The 25804-nt window shown below is 36.4% G+C and overlaps 1 protein-coding gene across 1 annotated transcript in view; it reads right to left on the bottom strand.

The window, feature by feature from the left end:
* Positions 1 to 211: 211 nt before the first annotated feature.
* GABRA4 (gamma-aminobutyric acid type A receptor subunit alpha4) overlaps positions 212 to 25804 on the bottom strand; it is a 66120-nt gene continuing 40527 nt past the window's right edge. Inside the window, exon 9 of the mRNA XM_024573768.2 lies at positions 212 to 745. Coding sequence (XP_024429536.1) covers positions 212 to 745 — 534 coding nt within the window. The remainder of the gene's footprint in view (positions 746 to 25804) is intronic.

Here is a 25804-nt window from a genome sequence, read left to right as displayed (position 1 = left end):
ATTTAAATCATTTTCTGAAATGAAAATTGGCTCATTTTCTCTTCACTGAGGAATTAATTAACTCTCCCAATAACTGGCTTGAATTTTTTAAATGGAAAAATTACATAGCATTTTTATTTTAGTAAAGAATAATTGTTTATCTTTAAAAACATTTAAAAAGACATTCTCCATTAAGTTCATCATATTTTAGGAAACTACTATAGCAAAAAAATTACATCAGACTTTCTGATTTCTCCATAGTGTCCTTAGATAAATAAACAACCCAATATACCATGTTAAATGCCCCGAATGTTACTGGAAAGAGGATGCGAGCATATTTGTCTATTTTACTTGTGCCAGATCCAGAAGGTGGTGGAGCAGAGGGAGGAGTGGTGGCTGACAACTTCCCAGAAGCCCCTATGGTATTAACTGTGGTCTTAATTCGCTCCAGTCTTGATCCGAACACATGATGAGAAAAAGCAGATCCAGCTGAAGCTTGCCGGGGCACAAACCCAGTTCTACTAGGAGTAGAAAAAGTAGCAGATGGAAGTGCTCTTGCAGCAGATATAGTTTCAGCTGCATTTGCATGGCTGAATGGGTTTGGACTGGAAGCTAAGTAAGACTGCGATGTGGCTTCGGAAGATCCTTGGACAACCACGGAAGATCTGTTCGAATGGTTTCCTACCTCGGTTTTGATGCCAATGTCAGATTCAGAGTGAACCAAGGCATTTGTTCTTTTCCTCATGTTCAGATTGGCATTTGTGTTCTGAAAAGGCACAATAAAAATTGCATTGGTATGTCATTTTATGGAGATGTATACAAAATTTAAATGTATCAAATAATTAAAATGAGTTGTGTCCATAAAATAAACATTTATTAATATGTTATAATCACTCATCTCGATGTAAAACCTTACCAAAAAGAAAGTGTATATATTTGAAATGCTGAATCAAAATTTTTTTATTTCAAAATGCTACCCATTCTTATAAGTAATTAGAATTTAAATCTATTAAAAGAAAATTAGGCTTTTAGGAGTATAAACTACAGTTACACTTGACTTTATTTTAAAGGTTCATGATGATAGCAATACAGTTCAGTTTTATCATGAATAATATTCTGTGATATGTTGTATACATTTCAGTGAGCTTTGCATATGGTTGCTTTATAAACAGGAAGAACCTCATCTATTCTTGTGTGTGGATTCACAATAATAATAACCATCCATATGTGCATGACATTCCTTAAAAAATCCAAAAGCTTTCATTTCCAGATCCCTGGGATTTATTTTCATAATCTTATATAGGCAATTATACACATTATTATAAATCTAGAAATCCTAATGCATTTTAGATTTTACCACAATAGTGAAAAAAACAAAAAAAATCTATTGTAAATAAAATATTGTCCTAGACATATAAACATCACTATATCATTGTATGAATATGAGTCCAAATTATTTACCTATAAAAATGTTTAACTTAACATGGAATTCCGTATTTTCCATCAAATTATGTTATGTGTAGAACAAGACTATATTAAAGGCATGAAAAATATTAAAATTAATTCTTTGTATTTTGACAAGCATAATAAACAACTGTATGGCCAATGTAGATTGTCCACACTAATGAAAGAAAGCAACTGCTCAGATGATTCCCCAAATAATCATGTCTGTCTTTAGATAATGGTTTGATTTTTTTTGCAAAAACTTCTGCTTTGTAATTAAGCTCATCCTAAGTCAAATTAAGGGTATGTAGTAATTACTTTCTATGCCTTTTCCACCTATAATTTTATGAAATAAATAATGGGGGAGGAGATGCAGAAGTTGAGGAGAGAGGGAAGGAGAAGAACGCCAAGTGTGTGATTTTAAGAAGGCAGCCTACAAGAAAGTTCACAGATAATATTAATACAATTGAGAGTTTACAGAGAAATACTTATTCTACAAATATAATCTTTTCTCAATACCACACTCATCAAGCAGGTTGAAAGTGTTTAATCCATGTATTATATGTTTGTGAATTATGAGTTCAAGTTTTCTGAGAAAGAAAATAAGCCTCACCAAAACGAGAGGGTCTGAGAGGTTTAGAGAGTTCTTCCTGTCAGCCTGGAGTACTGTTCTAAGTAGGTGGTAGTTGAACTCATGAGCAATTGTAGTCTAACATATGGCACCTAATTTAAGTGGAGACAATTTAAACCAAAATTGACATCAACCTAAAAGTTAAATTACCATTATTTACCCTGAATTTTACTCTACAAAGCACATGCACACATCCCTTAATTAATCCTCAGGGTTTGAGTCCCTTTTTACAGAAAAGGAGAATCATTAATTGATTACCATTAACTCTAAAATGTAACACGCATGGTGAAGAATATAAAGAAGTGTAAGATATTCACAACATCTAAAAAAATGTTACACTGTCATTGGTAAGGTAAAATGAATACCCACACATATGATACAATAAAAATATAACAACTATACTGAGAAGAGAAGAGAAGAGAGTGAAATTGCACAAGCAAGAGAGAAATACATATTTTAAACTATGATCAGATATTTGCATACTGCTTTTTCCTCACCGAAAGTTAGGTCATCAATAGTCTTTAGAAGTCCTCCTTTTTCCTAAGCATAAATTCTAAGAATTGGAGACTTCCATTTCTGGCCAAAATGGAGCAACAGAGACTGAATTTACTCTCCTGCATGAAATGACTAAGAAAACTAGACAAAATATGTGGAAAAAAACCCTATTTCTGAAAATACTGGATATTAGACAACATAGTACCAGAATCACTGACAGACTCCTGAAATCAAAGTGGCTAGAGTTCATAGGGAAAAGTAACAGAGAAGTATATGGCAGAAAAAAAAAAAGAGCTCCAAAAATTTGAAGAGTCCCATTGAATATTTTGCTAAGTACAGATCAGATAGTAAGTGTGGGGTAACTACTGAAGGCTTCAAAAAGAACCACCTGAAAGGATTAGAAGCAGTATCTGGCATACACACAAAGCCAGGGATAGCGCATGTTTCTACCAGCCAGATTGGAAAATTTCAACATTCACATAGCATTTAGCAGAGTACTTAGAAGTGCTTTGCAAAGTAAGGCTGATCTATTCCTGCCTAATGAATCTTTTTTTAAATTAAATTTTTATTGTTATTCAATTACAGTTGTCTGCCTTTTCTCCCCATCCCTCCACTCCACCACAGCCAAACCCACCTCCCTCCCCTACCTCCACCCTACCCCTTGATTTTGTCCATGTGTCCTTTATAGTAGTTCCTGTAATCCCCTCTCCCCACTGTCCCCTCCCCACTCCCCTCTGAATCTTAAAAGTTGAATAAAAATAGCACCAATTCATCCTCCCTCTCCACATTTATGCCCCATTTTGTATCAGTTTCCCCTTCTTTCCCATCAGGAGCTGGAGCCTATTATTGCCCTACAGGCTTCCTTATGACTTTCTTTGGCCAACACATTTGGTAGAACTGATGGTCTGCCACGTCTGAGCTTGCTTCCACTCTCAGAACACTGCTACCAACACTAGAGCAAACTTAGGCCAGGCTGACGGAGGAATCTTTTAGAGCAGAATCAGTTATCCTAGTGAGGTTGTCCTGAAGCCAACAGCTAGCTGACCACTAGATGTGTGAGTTTGTCCCAGCTAAGAGACAATGAACTGCCCAGCCAAGCCTAATCAAGGTCAACGGAACTTTCTAATTCACTCATAGGGTTGAAAGCAAAAATAAATTATTGTATTCCACTTAAGTTTTGTCATTGTTTGTTATGCAGCATTTTTGTGGCACTAGATAACATATCTAGACCAATTAAATCAAGGGTCCTAAAGGAAGTATTCCCAAACCTCTTATGAGAAGTTCCCCAGACATTCTGGGACAATTAGAAGGCTGGCATGCCAAGAATTCACTGAAGACCATTAGGGGGCCCCATTGCCTAACTCCACATGCTAGTTAGAGAACCATGATATTTTGCCTTTCTCAATTCCATTCTTAAAGAATAACAATACTTTAAAACAAGAAAAGTTTTTAGTGATCAACTTATTCCAGTTCCTCATTTACGGTAGAGAAAAATACGAGTAGAAAGGTCATGACTGGCTGAAAGTTATACATTGTTACATGGAGTATCCTGCCATGTTGTACAGGCTCTTCATGCATAGATGTGGAGGGGGCATTAAAGAACTTAAACTAATCCTATCCACTTGAGTCACTTGAGTGTTTGTAATAGTCAATTATATTGTAAAAATTATTCAAGACTTGGAAGTCAGAAATGAGTACAGCATGTTTATTCAACGTTATAATGAAACATTATTTAACAAGTCCATGCAAGGATTATTAAGTCTCTAGGAGAATTTACTTGAGTTTAATTTTGCTACTTAATTTTGGATTTGAGCCCTAACACTGTGAAGTTACCAAGTTATCTATTAACTTGTGGGTTATTGTCCAGTAGAACAGACCACCAAAAGTTATGTGTTGTCTTGTAGGATTTTAAACACTTCTGTACTTAACCTAGAGACTTCATTCTAATATTCCCTTTTTTAAAAAGTTACTTGTAGCTATTACTCAGAAAGATTTTAAACCAGTTTCACCATTTAAGTTGTTCCCTCATTAATTAATGAGTTGAACAAAACTTTTGACTTACATTCATTCCATATTTATATGTCATATTTTTGAAGATTTGAAAATTATATTCTGACAACATCTACAATTAGACAATTTATAAATATCAAATAAATGTAAGGATAGACTTAAAGAAAATGCCTGGAGAGAAAAGTTATCCCAAGTCAAAAGAGACAGGATCAGTCTATGGTGATTGAAAAAAAGAATCAATGAAGGAAGAGGCTTGATGAAAATGGAGGGAGAAGTGGGGAGATCCAAGATAACAGAGGAGTAAGTAGATGCTACTCTAATCTCCTCTCAGTATCAATCTGGAATTACAACTAAATTGTAGAGAAAGCATCCTAAATAACCAACTGAACACTAGCTGGAGGGAAGCCTTATATATAACCAAGGGCATACAGAAGAAACCACTTTACCACAATGTGACTGGTAGGGAGTGTGGAGATGTAAGAGGACTGGCTGGGCTCCCACAGGTGGCAGCTGAAGATCAGGAGGGATATTTTAGCAACCAGGAGCTTCCCCTCAGAAGTGTTCAGTCTAAACCATAAGCTGGGCTCCCCAGCCTGCAGCACCAGAGCTGGAAGGGAACACAGATACCATCCAGCTGTGAAAAGCAACAGGAATTTTCTCTGCCAGAGAGAGATAGCTGGAGGCACACAGAGCCTTGTAAAGGGCCAATGCACAAAATTTCATTTGCAGCCACTTATCCTGGGCTCTGACAGAGGGGGTGCAGAGTGGACTAGAGATGCTTGAGGAGAGTCTGGGTTTGGTGGCTCTTGGGAGAGAACTGAAGGAACAGTTGACAGGATCTCTGTGCTGAGTCATTCCCCATACTGCAGGAGCCATCTTTCTCAGGAAGATCATTCCCCTCCAAGAGGCATCAGCTTGAGAAGTAAGAGCTCCTCCTCCAGGTATTACTCTGCCTCAGCCTTTAGTGCTTAAGCCAGGCTACAGATTAGTGATTGATTGTATTAACAGCTGATCAGTCCAATGGCTGATTAGTTTAACAGCTAAGGCAGAAAACGCAAAGAAGCAGCCAATATGTGAAGACAAAGAAACATACTCCAAATGAAAGAACAAGAGAATTCTCCAGAAGAAGAATTAGATGAAATGGAATCAAGCAATTTATCAGATAGGGAGTTTAGAGTTATGATGATAAAGATACTCAAAAGCATGAAAGAAGATGTAGAAACCATAAAAAAAGGACCAGTCAGAAATAAAGAATGCAATAGCTGAAATTAATAATGCACTGGAAGGAATAAACAGTAGGTTAGATGAAGTGTAGGATCGCATCAGTGTTTAGTAAGACAAGGCAGAAAAAAACACCTAGAGCAGCAAAAAGAAAAACAAAATTAAAAATGAGGAGAGCCTAAGAAACATTTCAGACAACATGAAGTGGCATAACTTCCATATCATAGGAATACCAAGAGGAGAAGACAGCAAACAAGGGATCGAGAACCTATTTGAAGGAATAATGACCAAAAACTTCCCTAATCTGGTGAAGGAAAAAGACACGCAAGTCCAAGAAGCTCAGAGAATTCCAAACAAGTTAGACCCGAAGAGGCCTACACTGAGACATATCATAATTAAAATGACAAGACTTTAAGACAAGGAGTGAATCCTGAAAGCCGCAAGAGAAAAGCAGGTAGATACATACAAGGGAGTGCCAATTAGACTGTCATCTGATTACTCATCAGCAACATTTCAGGCCAGAAGGGAATGGCATGAAATATTCAAGATGATGAAAAACAAGGACCTGCAACCAAGACTACTTCACCAGCAAGACTATCATTTAAAATTGAAGGAGAAATGAGGAGCTTCGCAGACAAGAGAAAACTAAAAGGGTTTGTTAATACCATAACAATACTGCAACAAATGTTAAAGGACTGGCTTTAAGAAAAAGAAAAAGAGAAAGAAAAAAAAAACAGAGCAAAACAGTCTAACAATAAAATGGCACTACATACATATCTATCAATAATCATTTTAAATGTACATGGCTTAAAATGCTTTAACCAAAAGACATAGAGTAACTGAATGGGTAAGGAAATAAGGCCCATATATATGTTGCCTCCAAGAGATACATCTCAGATCAAAAGATACACACCGACTGAAAGTGAAGGGATGGAAAAGATATTTCATGCAAATGGAAAAGAAAAGAAAGCTGGGGTAGCAGTAATTACATCTGACAAAAAGGACTTTAAAACCAAAGCTATAGTAAGAGACAGAGAAGTACACTACATAATAATAAAGACAACAGTCCAACAACAGGACATAACCCTAGTAAACATTTATGTACCCAACATAGGAGCACCTAAATATGTAAAGGAAATCTTGATAGATATAAAATGAGAGACTGACAGAAATACAGTAATAGTCAGGAATTTTATCACACCATTGACTTCAATGGATAGATCTTCCAGACAGAAGATCAACAAGGGGACAACAACCTTAAACAAGACACTAGATCAAATGGATTTAATTGATATCTTCAGAACATTTCACCCCAAAGCAGTGGAATATACACACTTTTCAAGTGCCCGTGGAACGTTTTCTAGGATAGACCGCATTAGGACACAAAGCTAGTGATAATAAATTTAAGAAGATTGAAATCATTTCAATCATATTCTCTGACTACAATGCTATGAAACTAGAAATCAATCACAACAAGAATACTGAAAAACAAGCAAAGACATGGAAGCTAAATAACATGTTGTTAAACAATGAATGAGTCAACAACGAGACCAAGGAAGAAATCAAAAGATACCTTGAAACTAATGAACACTAGGACACAACAATCCTAAATCTGTGGGACACTGGGAAAGCAATCCTAAGAGGGAAATCCATAGCATTACAAGCCTACTTCAAAAAAAAAAAAACAAGAAAAAGCTCCAAATAAAGTCTAACTTCATGCTTAAAGGGACTTGAAAAAGAATAACAAACAAAGCCCAAAGAGAGCAGAAGGGGGGAGTAATAAAGATAAAAGCAGAAACAAATGAAATAGAGGCTAAAAAAATAATATAAAAGATCAATGAATCCAAGAGCATGTTCTTAAAAAATTAAACAAGATTGACAAAAGTTTAACCAGACTCATCAAGAAAAAAAGAGAAAGGACCCAGATAAGTAAAATCAGAAATGAAAGAGGAGTAATAACAACTAACAGCAAAGAAATACAAAGGATTATAAGAAAATATTATGAACAACTATATGCCAACAAGCTGAACAACCTGGATGAAATGGATAAATTCCTCGAAACATATAATCTTCCAAAACTAGATCAGAGAATCTGAACAGCCACATTACACCTAGTGAAATTGAAGCAGTAATCAAAAAACTCCCAACAAATGGAAACCCTGGACTAGATGGTTTCATAGGGGAATATTATCAAACATTCCAAGAAGAACTAACACCTCTGCTTCTCAAACTATTTCATAAAATTCAAAAGGAGGGAAGGCTCCCAAACTCATTTCATGAACCCAGAATTATCTTAATTCCAAAACCAGATAAAGACACTACAAAGAAAGAAAATTATAGGCGAATAGCTCTGATGAACATAGATGCTAAAATCCTCAACAAAATATTAGCAAACTGAATATAGTAATGCATCAAAAAGATCATACACTATGATGAAGATGGATTCATCCCAGGGATACAAGCTTGGTACATTTGCAAATCAATTAATGTGATTCACTACAAATCACAAATCAAAATCACAAAACAAAATGAGGGATAAAAACCACATGATCATCTTAATAGATTCAGAAAAATCATTTCATAAAATCCAGTACCCACTTATGATCAAGACTCTCAGCAAACTGTGAATACAGGGATCAAACTTAAACATAATGAAGGACATATATGACAAACCTACTGCCAGCATCATACTCAATGGGAAAAAAATACCAACGCTCCCCTTAAGATCAGGAACAAGACAGAGATGTCCTCTTTCACCTCTCTTATTCAGCATAGTATTGGAAGTCCTAGCCACAGCGATCAGACAAGAAGAAGAAATAAAAGGCATCCAAATTGGAAAGGAAGTAGTCAAACTGTCTTTATTCACAGATGCCATGATTCTGTACATAGAGAACCCCAAAGAATCCACCAAGAAACTACTATAAATCAATTCAGCAATGTAGCAGGATACAAAATTAATATCCAGAAATCAGTTGTATTTTTACATGCCAATGACAAACTAACAGAAACAATAATCAAGAAAATAATCCTATTCGTATTGCTTCAAAAAGAATAAAATACCTAGGATAAACCTAACCAAGAATGTAAAAGACCTGTACTCAGAAAATTATAAAACACTGAAGAAACAAATTGAAGAAGATACAAATAAGTGGAAGTACATACTGTGTTCATGGATAGGAAGAATTAACATCATTAAAATGTCCATACTACCCAAAGCAATCTATGGATTTAATGAAAATCCTATCAAGAGTCCAATGACATATTTCACAGAACAAGAACAAATATTTCAAACATCTATACGGAACCACAAAAGGCCCCCCATAGCAACAGCAATCCTGAGAAAGAAGAACAAAGGTGGAGGAATCATGCTACCTAATGTCAAACTGTACTATAAGGCCATAATAATCAAAATAGCATGGTACTGGCATAAACACAGACACATAGATCAATAGAATAGAATAGGGAACCCAGAAATAAACCCACAACTTTATAGTTAATTACTATTTGACAGAGGAAGCAAGCACATACAATGGGCTAAAGATAATTTATTCAATAAATGGTGTTGGGAAAATTGGACAGATATATGCAGAAAAAATTAAACTAGACCACCTTCTTATACCACAAACAATAATACATTTGAAATGTCTCAAAGGCTTAAATGTTAGACCTGAAATCATAGAAATCCTAGAAGAAAACATAAGCAGCAAAATCTCGGACATTGTTTGCAGAAATTTTTTTATCAGATATATCTCCCCAGACAAGGGAAACCAAAGAAAAAATAAACAAATGGGACTTCATAAAACTAAAAAAAAAATTGCACTGCAAAGGAAATCATCAATAAAATAAAAGGACAACCCACAGAATGGTAGAACACATTTGCCGATACATCTGATAAGGGGTTAATATCCAAATTTTACAAAGTACTTACAAAACTCAACAATGAAAAAACAAACAACCCAATTAAAAAATGGGCAAAGGACCTGAATAGAAACTTCTCCAAAGAGGACACACAGATGGCCAATAAACAGACATATGAAAAGATGCTCAATGTCACTAATCATCAGAGAGATGCAAATTAAAACCACAGTGAAATATCGTCCCACACCTGTCAGAATGGCTATCACCAATAAACCAACAAACAACAAGTGTTGGCAAGGATGTGGAGAAAGGGGAACACTTTTGCACTGTTGGTGGGGGTGCAGACTGGTGCAGCCACTGCGGAAAGCAGTATGGAGAGAACTCAAAAAATTAAAAATGGATCTGCACCTTTTGACCCAGCAATCCTACTTCTGTGCATATATCCGAAGGAACCCAAAACACTAATTTGAAAGAACACCCCTATGTTCACTGCAGCGTTATTTATAATCTCCAATATATGGAAGCAGCCTAAATGTCCATCAATTATTGAGTGGATGAAACAACTACGGGACATTTACATAATAGAATACTACTTGGCATAAAAAAGAAAATTTTATCCTTTGCAACAGTGTGTGTGTGGATGGACCTGGAGAACATCACGCTAGTAAAAGAAGCCAGTCAAAGACAAATACCATATGATATCACGTATATGTAGAATGTAATGAACAAACAACCAACCATGAGAATGGGAACAGGATCAAAGACGGAGAGCAGGAGGACAGCTGGTGGGGGAGGAGAGTGGGGGTTGGGGGGTTGAGCAAAAAGGAAAAAGGACTCATGGACATGGACAACAGTGTGGTGGTTGCTGGGAGGAGAAGGGTATTAGGTGACTAAAAGGTAATGTAAAAAAGGTACAATAAAAACATTTAAAAAAAAGAAAATGGAGGGAGCAGTATGAAGTGTGCCACTGGGATACCAACTGAATACAAAGATCAAATCATCTTATTTCCAGTTTAAAATTACCAGTGAACTTTCAGAGCGTAAAGACTATCTTTTTTAATCATTGTAGGGTAATGAGCACAGCAGGCACCTACTTCATTTTTAAAGAAATTAAAATGAAATAGATACAGTACAGAATCAAGATTTTTTTAAATTAAGGAAATTAAAGAGGAAATGTAAAAAAAGACATTCAAGGAGACTAAATGGTAATGGAAAAAATACAATGAAAAGTAAAGAATAAAAATGAAAAAAAACCATTCTATTTGACCTACAGATTGTTATTATTTATGGGACAGATTTCTAGCCTATTGTAGATAGTGTCTAGGGCACAAAACTTATCTTGATTCAATCCCAGGTGTGACTATGAGTACCTACAAAGTCTCAATACTCTATACAGCATAACTTATAAAAAAGGAAAGCAGAAAGATTTGACTGATTTGAGGCTTAAATATTTGCTCTTTGCCAAGCAGCCAAATGATACTCCAGTTATTTTGCACTGACGTCTAGAGGTCTACTATGTAAAGAATCTGTCATTTTCCATGGTGACGAACCACAAAAGGATTAAGAAATCTGCTGACCTATCTGGCAAAGGACTCACAAGGAATAATATTCACACAGCCTTCGAGTTTTGAAACGACACATGCGTCGGTGAAAGTGACGTTCTGTTTCATGCAGCATGCGGAGATGTCCCATCAATATTCTGTAGACACGCAGTGGTGACAAACGAGAAAAGTACTTCAGCCTCAGCCTCATTTGAATTTTAAAAAATTATTTAGTTTGAAATCACTTTGTCATTAGTCACAATAGCCTGAAGCAAGGCAACTGGTGGGATAGAGCTGTGAGGTGGCAGATTCAAACATTACCAACAAATTAAAGCAGCAACAGGCAAACAGGAGCAAATCCAAGCAATTCGTCAATTATGACTGTGATCTGACACAATTTCTAAAGGAGTATTATCAACTGCAAAAAAGAAAATTCACTTACACTTATAACTCAAGCCACAACGAGATAAAGTGACTAACACGAGGTTTGTAGAACACAAGCTGCATTCATATTGCTCAGGTGAGAAGGTAATGAAGTTTAATAAAATGTAATTTAACTCTCCTAAATTAAAAACAAACAAGGCTAATAATGAACAGGTTTATCTTCTAGAATATCAATGAGTCTCATACAAAAAAAATCCAATAATGTTAAGACATTTATTCAAGGCCATTTTGACAGGGCTTCAGGGGTTAGCCACACATCTTATTCAATGAGGAAATAAATGAGTGAGGTGGAGCAGCTGAAACCAGCCCCCAAAGTAATGATTAACTGAGGACTACCAGTAGTGGTTAAAAAATAGACGTGAAAAACACCCTCTCCAAGAAAACATGCTAAATATTTCATAAATTGTTACCAGGAGACTGTATCATACATTAAACAGCAAAATGCAGTAATGAAGATGCTGATTTCCACATTTATTTATTCCATTTCCTCCCAATGTTAGCTTCTAATTCAATGTTTGTATTTCCACAAGCTATAGAAATGTCACTTTCACTATCAGCCACTGAAATAAGAAATTCACGTCTTCAATGTGGAATTACCAGAGAACAAAGTCTTAAAGAGTTCATTCATTTCCTACTTACATATTTAGAAGTTGAAATGTAAAATATTAGGATTTCTTGAAGATAAGGGATTTTGTGGTTACTTATGTTATAGAGATTCCTAGTGCTACTTTTTTTGGTCAGTGCTTTATATATTAAATATATGTCTCTAGTAAAAGAAATCTCTTTGTCCGAGACTTCACTAATCAGAGCTGAAGTTCTAAGTTTGATCAAGTGGACTTGACCTAGTGCTACCTGGATTTACACTCACCATTCCTGCAAACCTAACCCTGGAGAGGGTAGAGGGCAAAGGACACGCCATTCACTTTCTCTCTTATAAGAATAAATACTTAGAGTTAGTTAAAAACTCAATCTCATGCTCTCTGTGCAGGAAACCTTACTCATTATTTATGCAATTGCTAGTGGTCACAGTTCAGAAATTGCAAAACATTGTCTACATGGTTTGGACTGTGGGTCCCCAAATTGGACAGACTCGAATGCCGAATTTGCTACTTATTAGCCATGACATATTTGGCAAGTATTTAACCTCTCGAAACCTTAAAGTCCTTGCTAAAATAGAAGTAATAATGAATAAAGATAACATATGTACAAAACTGAATACAATGTCCAGCACACAGTAGGCATCGAATGAATATTATATGGAAATAATCCAGCAGAGGATAAATAATAAGATTAAGGCCCCAAAACAAAAAAGTGTATCACTCATAAATCATTACAGGAAACAAAATTTTAGAAGACATTTTCTATATATCTATTAATATATTGGCATCATTCTGAATAATAATAAAAGTAGAGAACCACTGAAACAAAAGACAGTCTGTGGTGAAATCAACCACAAAGAGGATATTAATGGCTGAAAAGAGAAATAATTATTAGTAAATACAAAATGCACATATTTGAGGAACAAATCAAAATGCATATCAGAAGTGGTAAAGGTGGCAATTAACAGTAGAGTAAATCCTATAACTTAAAGTGTAAGACAAATATAAACCGTTCTTCTATGAAAAAAATAGCAATAGCAAAATCAGCAACAATAGTTAACTTTTACTGAGTGGTTCTTCCGTACCTGGCACCCGGCTAACATGTTTTTAGCCAGCTAGCTACCACACGCACATGCCATGCTCCATGTGGGAAACATGAGAGCCATAGTATCGCAATGTCCAAATAAACAATGTGGATTATATAAGAAGGGTGTTTTGTTCATTATTATATCAGATTACCAGGCAGTCTCTGTGACTTTTCCAACTGTCAGTGAAGTCTAGAAACTGGTAATCAGGCAAACAACAGACTGGAAGAACTTTTGTCATCCAAGGTACGGGATAATAGTCACTCCTCATCATGCCACGAAAAGACATACCTAGAATATTGGCTCACAATTAGAAATTTGGCAAACCCAGCTTGGCTGACACACTTTCTAAATATATTGGAATATTCAAAAGAATTGTATATGTGAATATATTTGTCTGGCATTATGGCGTCACTCTTCTTTCATCTCTTATTTCAATTACAGTAATCAAAATTACTTTCCTCTACATACAAATTGAAAGCCAAAAATGAGGCGATGAAGGGCATCAAACTGGAGATAGTAGAAAGTAACAAATGTCAAAGAAGACAAAAAAAATCAAAATATTAAGAGGTTTTAATCACTGCTATAGCCTGAATTGTGTACCTTCAAAATTCGTGTGTTGGAGTCCTGATGCCCCCCGCCCCCATGTGGCTGTATTGAAGATAGGATCTTCAAGGAAGTGATTAAGGTTAAATGAGGACGTCATAAGGATGGAGTCCTGATTAGAAAGAACTGGTATATTCATGAAAGCGGAATACATCAGAGAGCACCTCTCTGTGTCATATAGGGACACGGCAAGAAGGCAACTATCTGCAAGCCAGGAAAAGAGCCCTCACCAGAGTCCAAACCTGCTACAACTTTATGGAAACTTGAGCTTGAATTTACTAACCTCTGAAACAATAAGAAAATAAATTTTGGCTCTTAAGCCCCCCAACCTATGTTATTTTGTTATGGCAGCCTTAGCAAACTTAGACAATCAACTTCAGTAAAAATAAATTTAAAAGACATATTTTAAAATAGTGTTATGTTAACTAACCTTTTCATAAGGAAAAGAAGAAACAAAACCTGAACAAACTTGCAACTTTCTCTTTTCAGATATTTTCTCTTTGTTTCTAGTCTGCTCTGTCCTCTCTTCCCCACTGAGGGACTATATTTTTCTGGTAACTAAAGCCTAGATAGAGTCAAGATAAAAGACAGGCAGAAACTGAGATGCTTTGGGCAAGAATTAAGCATTAATTTATTTATAATATTTTTAGTTGTCTTTGATCAGTGAAAATGCTTTCATATCCACTAGAAGCATCTACAGCCTCTGCCTAAACTGTCCAAATTGCCTGGATATAACAACCTTCCAGGATACCTTGAGTTACTTTCAGTTTCTCTGCACGTTCCAGTTTGGACTTAGCTCCAGGTCCTTCTTTAACTACCCAATATTTTTCCCTAAGTACTTTCGTCTCCCTTCAGATTATGACTTTATGTGTACCTTGTGTGTGTTTATGTGTGAATGTATGTACATGTGTTTTGGATTTCAGAACTTGTATTTATTTAAATATTGGGGAAATGTAATTGACATAATTTATAACTTTTTCACACTTTATATTAAAATATTTTTAATTTTTAAGAGCAGAGTTAATATATATGTAGATATCTGGTAAAACATTGTAAGAGAGAATCTTACTAGGTTTTTAAATTCCTAATTTAGGTGGCTAAATAAATTCATTTTCTTAAAGCATCTGCATTGTATGGAAATGAGTTTTTCAGTTTCAAAACATTCAGAAAATTACATTTAAACTTAGCAAATTCTTGTACAATGTTTCTCTTCTTAATATAGACTTGATATGATGTGATCATAATGAAATTGTGCTATGATAAATAACTATCCAGAAAGATTTAGATCCATGCCAGCATTATAGGAGGCTGGCACAGCAAGTAATCTGAGTCACAATTTTATCTGCATCAGCAAAGGCAACAGGGGGACTGTCTAAAAAGCAATAATTTATCAAGACCAGATCCTCAGTATATTTCTGCTGGGAAGAAGATTTCACAGTCCAAGCATTATCAGCCACAATCCCTTGTAAAATCATAGCTGTGCAGCATAAGGAGTCTTTGATGAGCCAAGAACCTCACCTAAAGCAGTCTGAGTTACTTTGCAATATTGGCCAATGATTGCCTACTGAATCAAAACATTTATAATAGCTTTAATAGATTTATTTTTAGAGGAAAAAAGCTCAAGTCCTATGCTTTACCTCTTGTTGGAAGTAATAGAAGGTCCACAATTAAACTTGTAACCCATGAAGGACTTACTGAAGACATTGATCTACCCAACTAAATCATTCATTCACAAATATGTATTGAGTGTTCAACCTTTAAACTTATTTTGCTAGGCATTGGGAGCACAGATTGGAAACACAGTTCTTGAAATATCTTGCAGGAACTATAACAGTTATAATAATCAATAAATGCTATAAAGCAAAATTAGAGAAATTAAGGAATACATTACCTAGCCTGATGGCTAGGAAAGCCTGTTTGTGAAAGCGACACCTGATCTGTAACTATTAGAAATAGGCAACTAAGTCTTAAGCAGGTGAAAGAACTGTGGGGAAAGAGAAGTGTCTGCTGGTAGTGGGAATGGTTTGCAAAGATTTCTCTCAGTGGTATAAAGATAAGGAAGGCAAATAATCTTTGTCAATTACAATTTGAGATTGCTTTCGGGTGTTCTAAATCTGCCTTTTCTCATCTCACTCTTGTATTTCCTTTTGAAATGGGCAGTTAAGTCAATGCTCTACACTCAGGGACTACTCTAACATAATTAATGTCCGATGCTAGCACTTGCGAGGCAGAAATCTTGAATCTATCTCTACAATGTATTGAACACTTACTGTAGACCAAGCACTACACTAAATGGTTTCCACAATAGCCTCACATATTTCTTGCAACTACCAAGGAGATATTATTGATATTCTAGTTTTTCCAATGAAGACACTGAAGCCTAGAAAAGCTGGGTACTTCTTCAAAAGGCAGATAATTAAAATGAATGAGCATCATGATTTGAATCCCAAACCCACACTTTAACCACTTCAGGAGGCTGTTTGTAATAGCAGATATATGTGTTAAAGGGATTGAAAGAATGCAGAAAAGAATTTACCTGAAATATATACATAGTAACCCAAACCAAGTAAGTGACATTTACAAACGTTTTAATTTTATAGATTTGGATTTGATTTATTAAGTTTCTATTATAACCTAAAAACTGTATTATTCTTTCAGTCACATTGTCTCATATATAACACACAAAAAACTTCTGATTAATCCTTCCTTACCAGTATAAGTGAAAATTGCTCTAGAATTTTTATAGATTGTTCTTGTTACAATTCATTGTAATATTCTTCCTATTTTGGGGGGTATTTGGTTGTCCTATGTGCTTGTAGATATTAGTTTGTTTCCTAACTATGTTCTACATTCAGGCATAAATAAATATTTACAAATAAGTCTACATTAGATAATTGATTCTACAGAAAATTTTATTTTAATAAGAAATACAACCCAGCTGAGGAAACTTCTTTGAGGAAAACTAGTCAAGTTGTTTTAAAAATGAATCAACATCACCAATCAAAATCTTCATTTTCTATATGATAAAAAATAGTTTTATGATGTTCTTCTGTTAGAGGGAAGCTGTGCCCCAACTTTCTTTTATAAATTTTCCCTTAAGTTTGAATATAATCCTTCAAAGATGTTTAAAAGTTGACTTCAAATAGATGGTAAACCTGAAACATTTTTCCCCTGATGTATAGGACTGTGCAATTTCAACTTTAATTGTAACCCAGGAAAAGTATCAACATAAGCACTAGCTTTCGTGTTTGACTTGAGAATGATTCTTAAACATGTAACTATCTACAAATAATTAAAGTTAATGAGGTCCAACAATGCATGTGCCAAATTATGTGTAGTGTGAATGTGTGTGCACACGGGCATGCAGCAGAAGAGGACGCATTAGGCCACCTATTGGGTATGCTCTGATATGTTCAATCAATCCCTTTCTGCACTCTTTACAAACGGGAGCACAGTCAATTGGTACAAAGCCTATGTTGAATTACCCTGTTTAAACAATTCATTACAAATCTACTCAATCTACAGTAAAACAGCACATAAAGTCAGCAGAACAAATTGATATTCTGCCATGACACGGGTTGGTGGCTCTTGTATTGTCAAACAGGCAAGCCTCCAAAGAGCCGAAGCCACTTTGGTTTCTCTCCAGGAAGTAATTTGACTTGTCCTGAGGAGTAGTACCGTGTTATCAGCTGTAGTTTCCAATGGGGCATTATCAAAACCATTCAACATTTAACAAGGCTCTCCTGCTGAAACAGCTGTTCGTCTGAAGTGAAATTGTTAAAACTTTATCTGAGCCTAGATAATCTTACTTGAGCAAGAAAATAAGGTATGAGACTAATTTGCATGTTGTACCACTTTAAAACAAGAAAGCCAATTTTGCACTTCAGTAAAGGCAGATTGCAAATTTAGCACGAATTGAACCAGTAGCTGAGTTGCAATTTATGGCAAGTGGCTCATGAGCACATTAATGTACATCACCAAGATAACTGCTTCAGCCAAGCAGACCAGAAACTAGGAGACACAAATATCTGCTTAGAAACAAGGGAAATACACCCTCTATACAAGTCTACAAAGAAATCTTAAAACCCAAAGCTACCAAATACCTATCCTCAGTATTATTCTTATATATCAGTATATTAGTGGTTAAAAAATGATATCAGAATCATAGGTCCTGAAATCATATCGATTCAAGATTTTGACTCTGCTAAATACTAGCTATGAGACTTTGAGGAAATTATGTAGCCTCTCTGTGCTTCAGATTTCTCTTGGGTAAAACAAAGATAATACAAATAACTACTTCTTAGAATTATTTATGGAGTCGTGTCTGTAAAGTACATAACAGACTACCTAGAATATAGTAAGTGATCCATACTTGCTTTATATTATTATTATATTGTTGTCATTTCATATTCTAAGACAGATATGTACATAAATCCCTGTAAGGTAAAATATTGCTATGTAAGTTTCCATAAATTCTGTAATCAGATATTCAGTGTATTTTTCAGCAGAAATGAATGGTAAAGGAATACTGTAAGTGTCCATCTCAGAAAATGTTGGAAATATATGGGAACCCTACACTTTTTGCTTTCTCCAAAATTCATCTCCTTTTCCATTCCTAGGAGAAGTTAGTCTGCTCCGTTTCTTGGAGCAATGCTAAGCACTAACTAAAACCGGACTTGCCCAGATCTGCCAGGTGAGGAAGAGATAATGAAGGACTCCAGTTTAAAACCTTTCCTTCTGGGCTGATGGATGCTTGAAGACAGGAATAAAACCAGGAATCCTATAGCTGCTGTTATATTTAATTATATTAGCAATTTTTAAAATGTTTGGTCTGTCTCAACATATTATGTACTTAAATTTCTGTCAGTTTATAAAGAAGCAAATGAAAATATCATCTCCACCAATCCCTTGAACTTTGACCCTTTCTAGTTGCTATTCTCTACTGCTGTCAACACGGGGGGAAATTATCTACACATACTCTGCCATTTCTTCATTTGTCATTTATTCTTCAACCCATTGTTCTTCTATTTCCCTCCCATCTTTCCCTTGAAACTCTGTGGATTATTCCAACAGGATTTTTTAAATCTGTCTGACATTCTCTCATAGCATAATCCAGCACTATTGATCGTTTCTTTCTCCTTTACAGTTTTTCCCACAAATGCCACAATCTAGTACTCTTCACCTTATCTGTCTCAGTCTCCAGTGTGGGATGCTCCTCCTCTACCTAACCCTAAATGTTATCTTTCCATCGGGTTCAACTCTTACACATATCAATTTTCTCAGTTTTCGGGTAAACAAACCATCCAGTGGCTTGAATTACCATCTTTACTTCAATACCACAAACTCAGTATTTACTTCCCAAATTTTTCTCCAACCTGGAGACCCATATGTCTATCAGGACATCATTCAGATGCACTAGAAGGACACCAAATGTTTACTTTGTTCAATCATCCATCTCCCCATTTATTTATTCAGTTATTCAACAAATGTGTATTAAGAGCCTAATTATATGTCAGGTACTAATCTTAGCTCTGATGATACAAAAGTGGGGAAAAGCCCCAAATTTCTACCCTTATGACACAGTCGTGCTCCTATTCAAAGTCTAATTTATGTACAAATATATTTATATTCAATGAAACCAATATATTTATCCAAATAAATATATCCCTCCTGCTGTATTTTAGATCTTAGATACCAGCATGCTATCTCGCTACCTTTCCAAGCCACACAACTTCAGCAATTCTTACTTCCTTCTTCCTTACTCTTTTCACTAACCTCAGTACTTTCCAAATCTACCTATTTTTCTATCTATTGCCCCTGCAGTGGGACAGTTCTGAGGCATGTTCCACACATACCCTGGGAGAGTCGCTGGCATGATGAACATGCCATGGCAAATCTGCTCATTGATCACAGTTTATTAGATTTTCTTCCTTTCCATCCCATTTCCCTCACAGTGCTTCTTGAGATCACCTCAAATATAAATTGCTTGCACACTAGTCCTTGCAACAGTGTCAGCCTTGGAGGAAAGCCAATGAAAACACCTGTATTCCAGCCTCGATGTCTTCACTTATTTCTACAAGTGTGAGCTCTACTGTCTTGCTGGGTCTTTGCACATCTCTTCCCACTGCCTTCTCTCTTCCACTGCCTTTGTCTCCCTTTCATGTTCTCTAAGATAGTACTGAGTTCCTGCTTCCCCTGTGAAGTGTAACCTGGCATCACCACCACCCTCATCAGAATCCCTGCACCCCAACCCCCAACAGAGACTCTAATCCAGATTGCTATTTCTTCACACAGCTTCTTAGGCTTTTTCCTAGCTCAGCATGTAGCACACTGTGTACGTACCCCTCCAGATAACACATTTCTGTAGGGCTACAATAGAGTCTTACTGTTTTCCTTCCCTTGCTGACTAGCACAGCACTAAGCAGTATTCAAAAAAAATAAGTCAAATGAATAAGTAATAAATAAATGATGAGTAAACTGTATTGAAATAAATCAACACCAAAATCATTCTCTCCTGTACACTCAACAAAGCAAAAACAAGCTTCACACAATGTGTCTCAGGAGGCGAGTAGTTTGGCAAAGCTATATAGCCAAAAGCAGCACTTTTAAATCCACTTGCAAACCAGATGACAGTCATTTGTTCTACCCAGATTATACTTCCTGGGCCACTACAGTAGTTAATGGACTGTTTAATGAGTCGATCCTGGAATATTAACTGGTAACCAGAATTAAATGCTTTTCCTCTCCTATTTCATACATCTGCTTGTTTAAAGGTATGATTACATTTTTTAAAAGCACCTAAAACATAAAAGTATGACTGAATGATTTCTGCTGAGCAGAAGAGAGTCACCTCCTGGACCAATGTCCCCCTTCCCCTTTCCCCTGCTTGCTGCACAAAAGCATAAGGCCTGTGGGCACCGAACTGCCTCCCCAGGAACAAAGTGATGAGAAATGTGAACTTCTCCTTCTTCACATTGCTGGAAACACATAGTCTGTGGCTGAAATAGCTTGTTTAACAAGGGCTGGATTTTTCCTCTCAATCATAGTTCTAAAGCTATCAGTTATTGAAAAGCTGATTTTCAAAGCACACACTAGAACAGCTTTTCTGTACAGCTGCAATGCTATTTAAATCTCCCATGAATATATCCACAAACCCAAGAAAATTCTAAGCTGAAATATGTCTCTTAGAAAGGACATAGTAAAATAAGACCTTATGGGGGAAATTTAAGGAAGTGAAATCTGGCCATTAATTTTAATACAAAATTATAACATCAGGCATATGGCTTCTATTCCCTCACGCTAGAAGAACACCTGAAATCACTATGTGGAAGGTCGGACTGCAAGGCTCTTTTGTGAGACTCTGACAGACCTTAGCAGTCTGCTTGGAGTCATTCTTTAGTAGACCTCAGAAATGTGGATAAATGCTGCACCTTCTTCTGTGATGAGGTTGGAAGTGAATGTAGAATAAATATTAAAGACAATGCTTTGGAGAAACAGATCCATGGAAGACACAGAGCATCCTTGGCAAGAACTAACTCTTTACCCCAAGTTTCTGCTCCACAAATATCTCAAGTCCTATCTGTAGTACTATTGTGGAAGAATTACCAGCAGCCCCACTGGTGATCTCGGCAACACTGATGTTATGCTTTAATCTCACGTAACCAGCCGTGTCATTCTCCTGCTGTGATCAAGCAGTCCCTTTGCAACTGTTTGGGTGCCTCTGTAGCATTTTATGATGCTGAAACTTCTTTGCATTTCATCAAAGTGAAAACTTTTAGACTCTAGGCTGCTACATTGCGATCCCAGTTTCCTTCATTTAAGACATTCAATTTCATCAAATTACCTACCAAATGAAATTATATTGAGCATGAATCACTATTCTAAATGTTTCAGAGCCATTCACTTGGAGGCTGTGGATGAAAATAACTTGACTATACTTAAGAATGTTCACTGGAATCATTGACCAATGAAAAGCCATGATGAGAATTGTTCTGCGCCCCATCAGGCATTGTGTAGCCATGTCGTTCATTTCTACTATCTCTTAGCTCCCAATATAATGGGCTTTCCGGGCTGGGGCTAAATGAATGCTTGTTAAACTACTGATTCACTTGAAATAAAGAAATGCCATGGTATCCCATGGATATGATAATTGTAAGATATAAGACAAAGGGGTCTACACAGCCTCTAAACCTATTGCAATGCCTGCCACAAATTAGATGCTCGACAGATATTTGTTGAATGAATAAATAAATGAATATGCCTAAATTGATATCCTATTATTTATGGAAAACTTAGTAAACACCTGTACATTGAAAATTCCACACACACGTCTCGAGTCATCATTTGACCACAAGGCATGAATAAAAAGCTCAGCAGGACCAAAGAAATATGGGCTCTAATCCATATCCTAAAGCACTGTGCAATTAATAAATGAAAATGTAATGCCATTTTGAGTTCTAGTTGTGCTGTGGGAGGCTGCTGGTCCCTCGGTTTTAAAATACTCTCCCAGCTTACTAAAATTAGAAGTCTCTTTCTCACGTTGTTCTTTCCTTTGTTTCCATAGGAAACAGTGACTTCCAGGCATCCAAGATGACACAACATAGATTGCCAAATTAAATGCCACGCTGCAGTTGCCAAGGAGATGATGTATGTCATTCCTACAAATAACACGTTGTTCATGCCTTCATTTCCTTTATCTAGCTTTTTAAGATTTTCTTCGCCTGAACTGAATTCAGATAATGTTCACTGTGAAATGATGGAAACATTGCTTTTTTTAAAAGTGTTTACCCCATTTCCCAAAGCACTTGATCTCATCACACACGCCGTCTGTGCAAGGTCTGAGCATATTTTATGCCGATTTTGGAACCAGTGATTCAGCAGTTTTCACTGGGAAAAAAAAATGCATCCTGATTTCTGTCTGCTTGCGTTCTAAGTAAAGGTCCAATTAAGTCCACACCTGGCACTAACATATTCCAGTTTAAAATGGCCCACCATGAAAGCAGCTGCACTCAGTTGAATTTACATAGGAAGGAATGGAGTAAACAAGCAAAAAATGAAAGATAAATGAAGGAAGGAAGGAAGGAAGGAAGGAAGGAAGGAAGGAAGGAAGGAAGAGAGGGAGGAAGGGAGGGAGGGAGGTGGTGAAACATGTTTATTGAGCACCTACGGTATGCTAGATTAAACACCTATAAGATAAAGATAATTCAAGAAATTTAAGATCTTGATGGACATCATTCAACTGGCAAGAGTTTAAGTATTTCAACTCGAGTATGCCTGGTTTAAAAGCATGTGCTTTCCAGGTGTCCAGTGCTACATAACAAACCACCCTAAATGGCCATGGCTTTAAGTAACAGCAATCATTTTAACATTATCTTTCATGGGTTAGGAGGTTGACTGGACTCAGCTAGGTGGCTTCCATTCAGGGTTCCTCATGCAGTTTCAGGCAGAGTGGATGGGACTGCAGTCACCTTGAAACTGTCCTCATTCACACGCCCGGCAGTTGATGCTGGGGCTGTCAGCTGGAACACCTTACCTGTGGTCTGTCCATGTGACATGGACTTCCTTACAGATTTAGGGCTGGGTCCAGGAAAGGGGATCCAAGTGGGCCAGCCTCAAAGTCACATAGCACCACTTCTACTGTGGTCACAGGCCCACCCCAATTCAAGGGTGAAGGAACATAGTCTCCACCTCACATCGTAAGAAAAGCATGTGGATGGCCAGCGGGGCGAGGGTGGTCTTACTCCAGCCATCTTCAAAATTGTTTTCTGGTACAACACATTTTTGGCAATATCTAGTAACACCTCAACTGGCCTGAAATTCAGGTTTTCCAAGCTCTGCCTGGTGGAGTAATTAGGAAGGAAACAGTTAAAATGATCAGTCTAAAAAAGAGGAACGGAATAACTCTTAATGTCAACTTGATGAATTGTGGAAAACTGAACATGGAAATTAAACTTTGTAATGAGCTTCTGATTAAATTTGGTGTGCATTGTCAATTTCCAAAGCATTCAGATATCATAAAAACCAACAGCACTAAAATTGTATTGTGGCATATTCATATATGTTATACTACATAACATAACCAAAAATTGCTCTTATCTAATTCAGCTTTTTGGCTCTTTGAGTATCTAAATAAATGGGAGTTTCCTATATTAATTACAGGTATACCTGCTCAGCATGGGGCATGCACATGTGGAAATTGTAACACCAAATGAATTGTTATTACGAGGGGTAGCATAGGTCACTTGGAGCTCTGTTCTTTTCATCTTAATCTAATCCCTAAAGTCAACATATCAGAAGGCTTCTGGCTAATGTCTTTATCTTCTTAGCACTCTAAAATTGTTCTGATACTGAAAATAGTTAGACCAGGACCTTGAACCCATCCAGCTGATCTGAAATAGCCATAAGACCTCCATTGGTCATTCAATTTGTACTTTAACCATTAAAAGAATCACATTTGTTTATCCACTGGAAATATATCAAACTGCTATTACAAATAAAGAAAAACTCAGCCAGAAAATAGGGTATTATTGACATGAAGAAAGAACACTATGAAGTAAATACAATAATCAGATTATAGAAAGCTTTCAAACTGGAGAAGAACATTATGGTGAGCTAGGGAAAAAGCGGCAACAAATTGAGTCCCATTGCCTGCATTGCTGAGAGTGCATGATTGTGCTTACTGTACTGTGCTGGCAGATTGGCCGGAATAAACATACATAATGCTCACATTTAATGCAGCTCTTTCTGAGATGAACGGCTCTATAATGAATCAGGCTGTGCTACAAGGTACTATCAAGCAGAGTACCATGATCCCCAACAACAGAGGTGGCCTGTCCACTGTTGGAAGATAACAATTGGATTTGTACTTCTCTCTCACCCATACAGTTCCAGCATCTATTCTCATTCAGACCAACATGTACGATGAAACTTTAGGATATCCTCGATCGGTGCTTCACAAAAAAACCCTAAGAATTACATTGCTCAGGAAACACACAAAGCAGATCCCAGCAAGGGACATGGAAGAAAGGACATCTTGTTCAGTATTTCTCCTCACGCCTTCATTCTTCTGATATCACCCCACATGTCCCAGCTCCAAATTTTACATCTTTCTGTATCTTGGTTTGGTTTTTTTTAAAATTAGAAAGATAGTCTGATAACAAAATTCCTGAGAGCAAAGCAGCAGTGTATTTGTCTCACATTACAGAACGATTGTCCCAACCTTGTGCAAACACTGCAGCTCGATGTGGACTTGAGATCCTTTTTTCTTCTGTTTTCTTTAATTTTATGTGTCTTGGAACTTTGACGCCTTATAACACTATGATTTCTAATACTGAGTAGCTAAGCACTCTTAATGGCTACAAACTAATTGGAGAATAACCAGGAAATTAATTATAGACAATAATTATCTCAAATTGTCTCATGAGATTCTGAAACCCCCTATTGATTGTAATTTTAACCTTTAATTCTATTATTGTATACCTATTATAATCATCTACATCTAGGTTACTATTTGGAAACATTTAACTTATATCCTTTAGCAAAGTTTTAGTGCTAGAAGACTGATATTTAATATTTGCTTCATCATCAGGGTGATGATCTGGACTACCAGTCAGGACAAGATACTTCTGTTCAGAGCAAATGCTACACTGGGACAGTAGGCATAAACTCGGGTAGGTACAGCCAAACAAGGAAAAAGTCAGTCTTTCATTATATATTAATTGAAAAAAATAATTTCCATTTTGCTAGGCATTTGAAGATGACAGGAAAGAATATGCATGTTTCACTGAAAAGGTGATTTTTAAATCTTTCCATGTTCTATCTCAATGATGCTTCAATACGCTGCTTTAAAGTATACATAATAATGAATTTGATAAAATAAATTTGGCCTTGTAC

Source organism: Desmodus rotundus, chromosome 4 (assembly GCF_022682495.2).
Source record: "Desmodus rotundus isolate HL8 chromosome 4, HLdesRot8A.1, whole genome shotgun sequence".
Lineage (NCBI taxonomy): Eukaryota > Metazoa > Chordata > Mammalia > Chiroptera > Phyllostomidae > Desmodus > Desmodus rotundus.
Note: the sequence above shows the minus strand (reverse complement) of the source record. Positions and strands in the feature narration are given on the sequence as shown.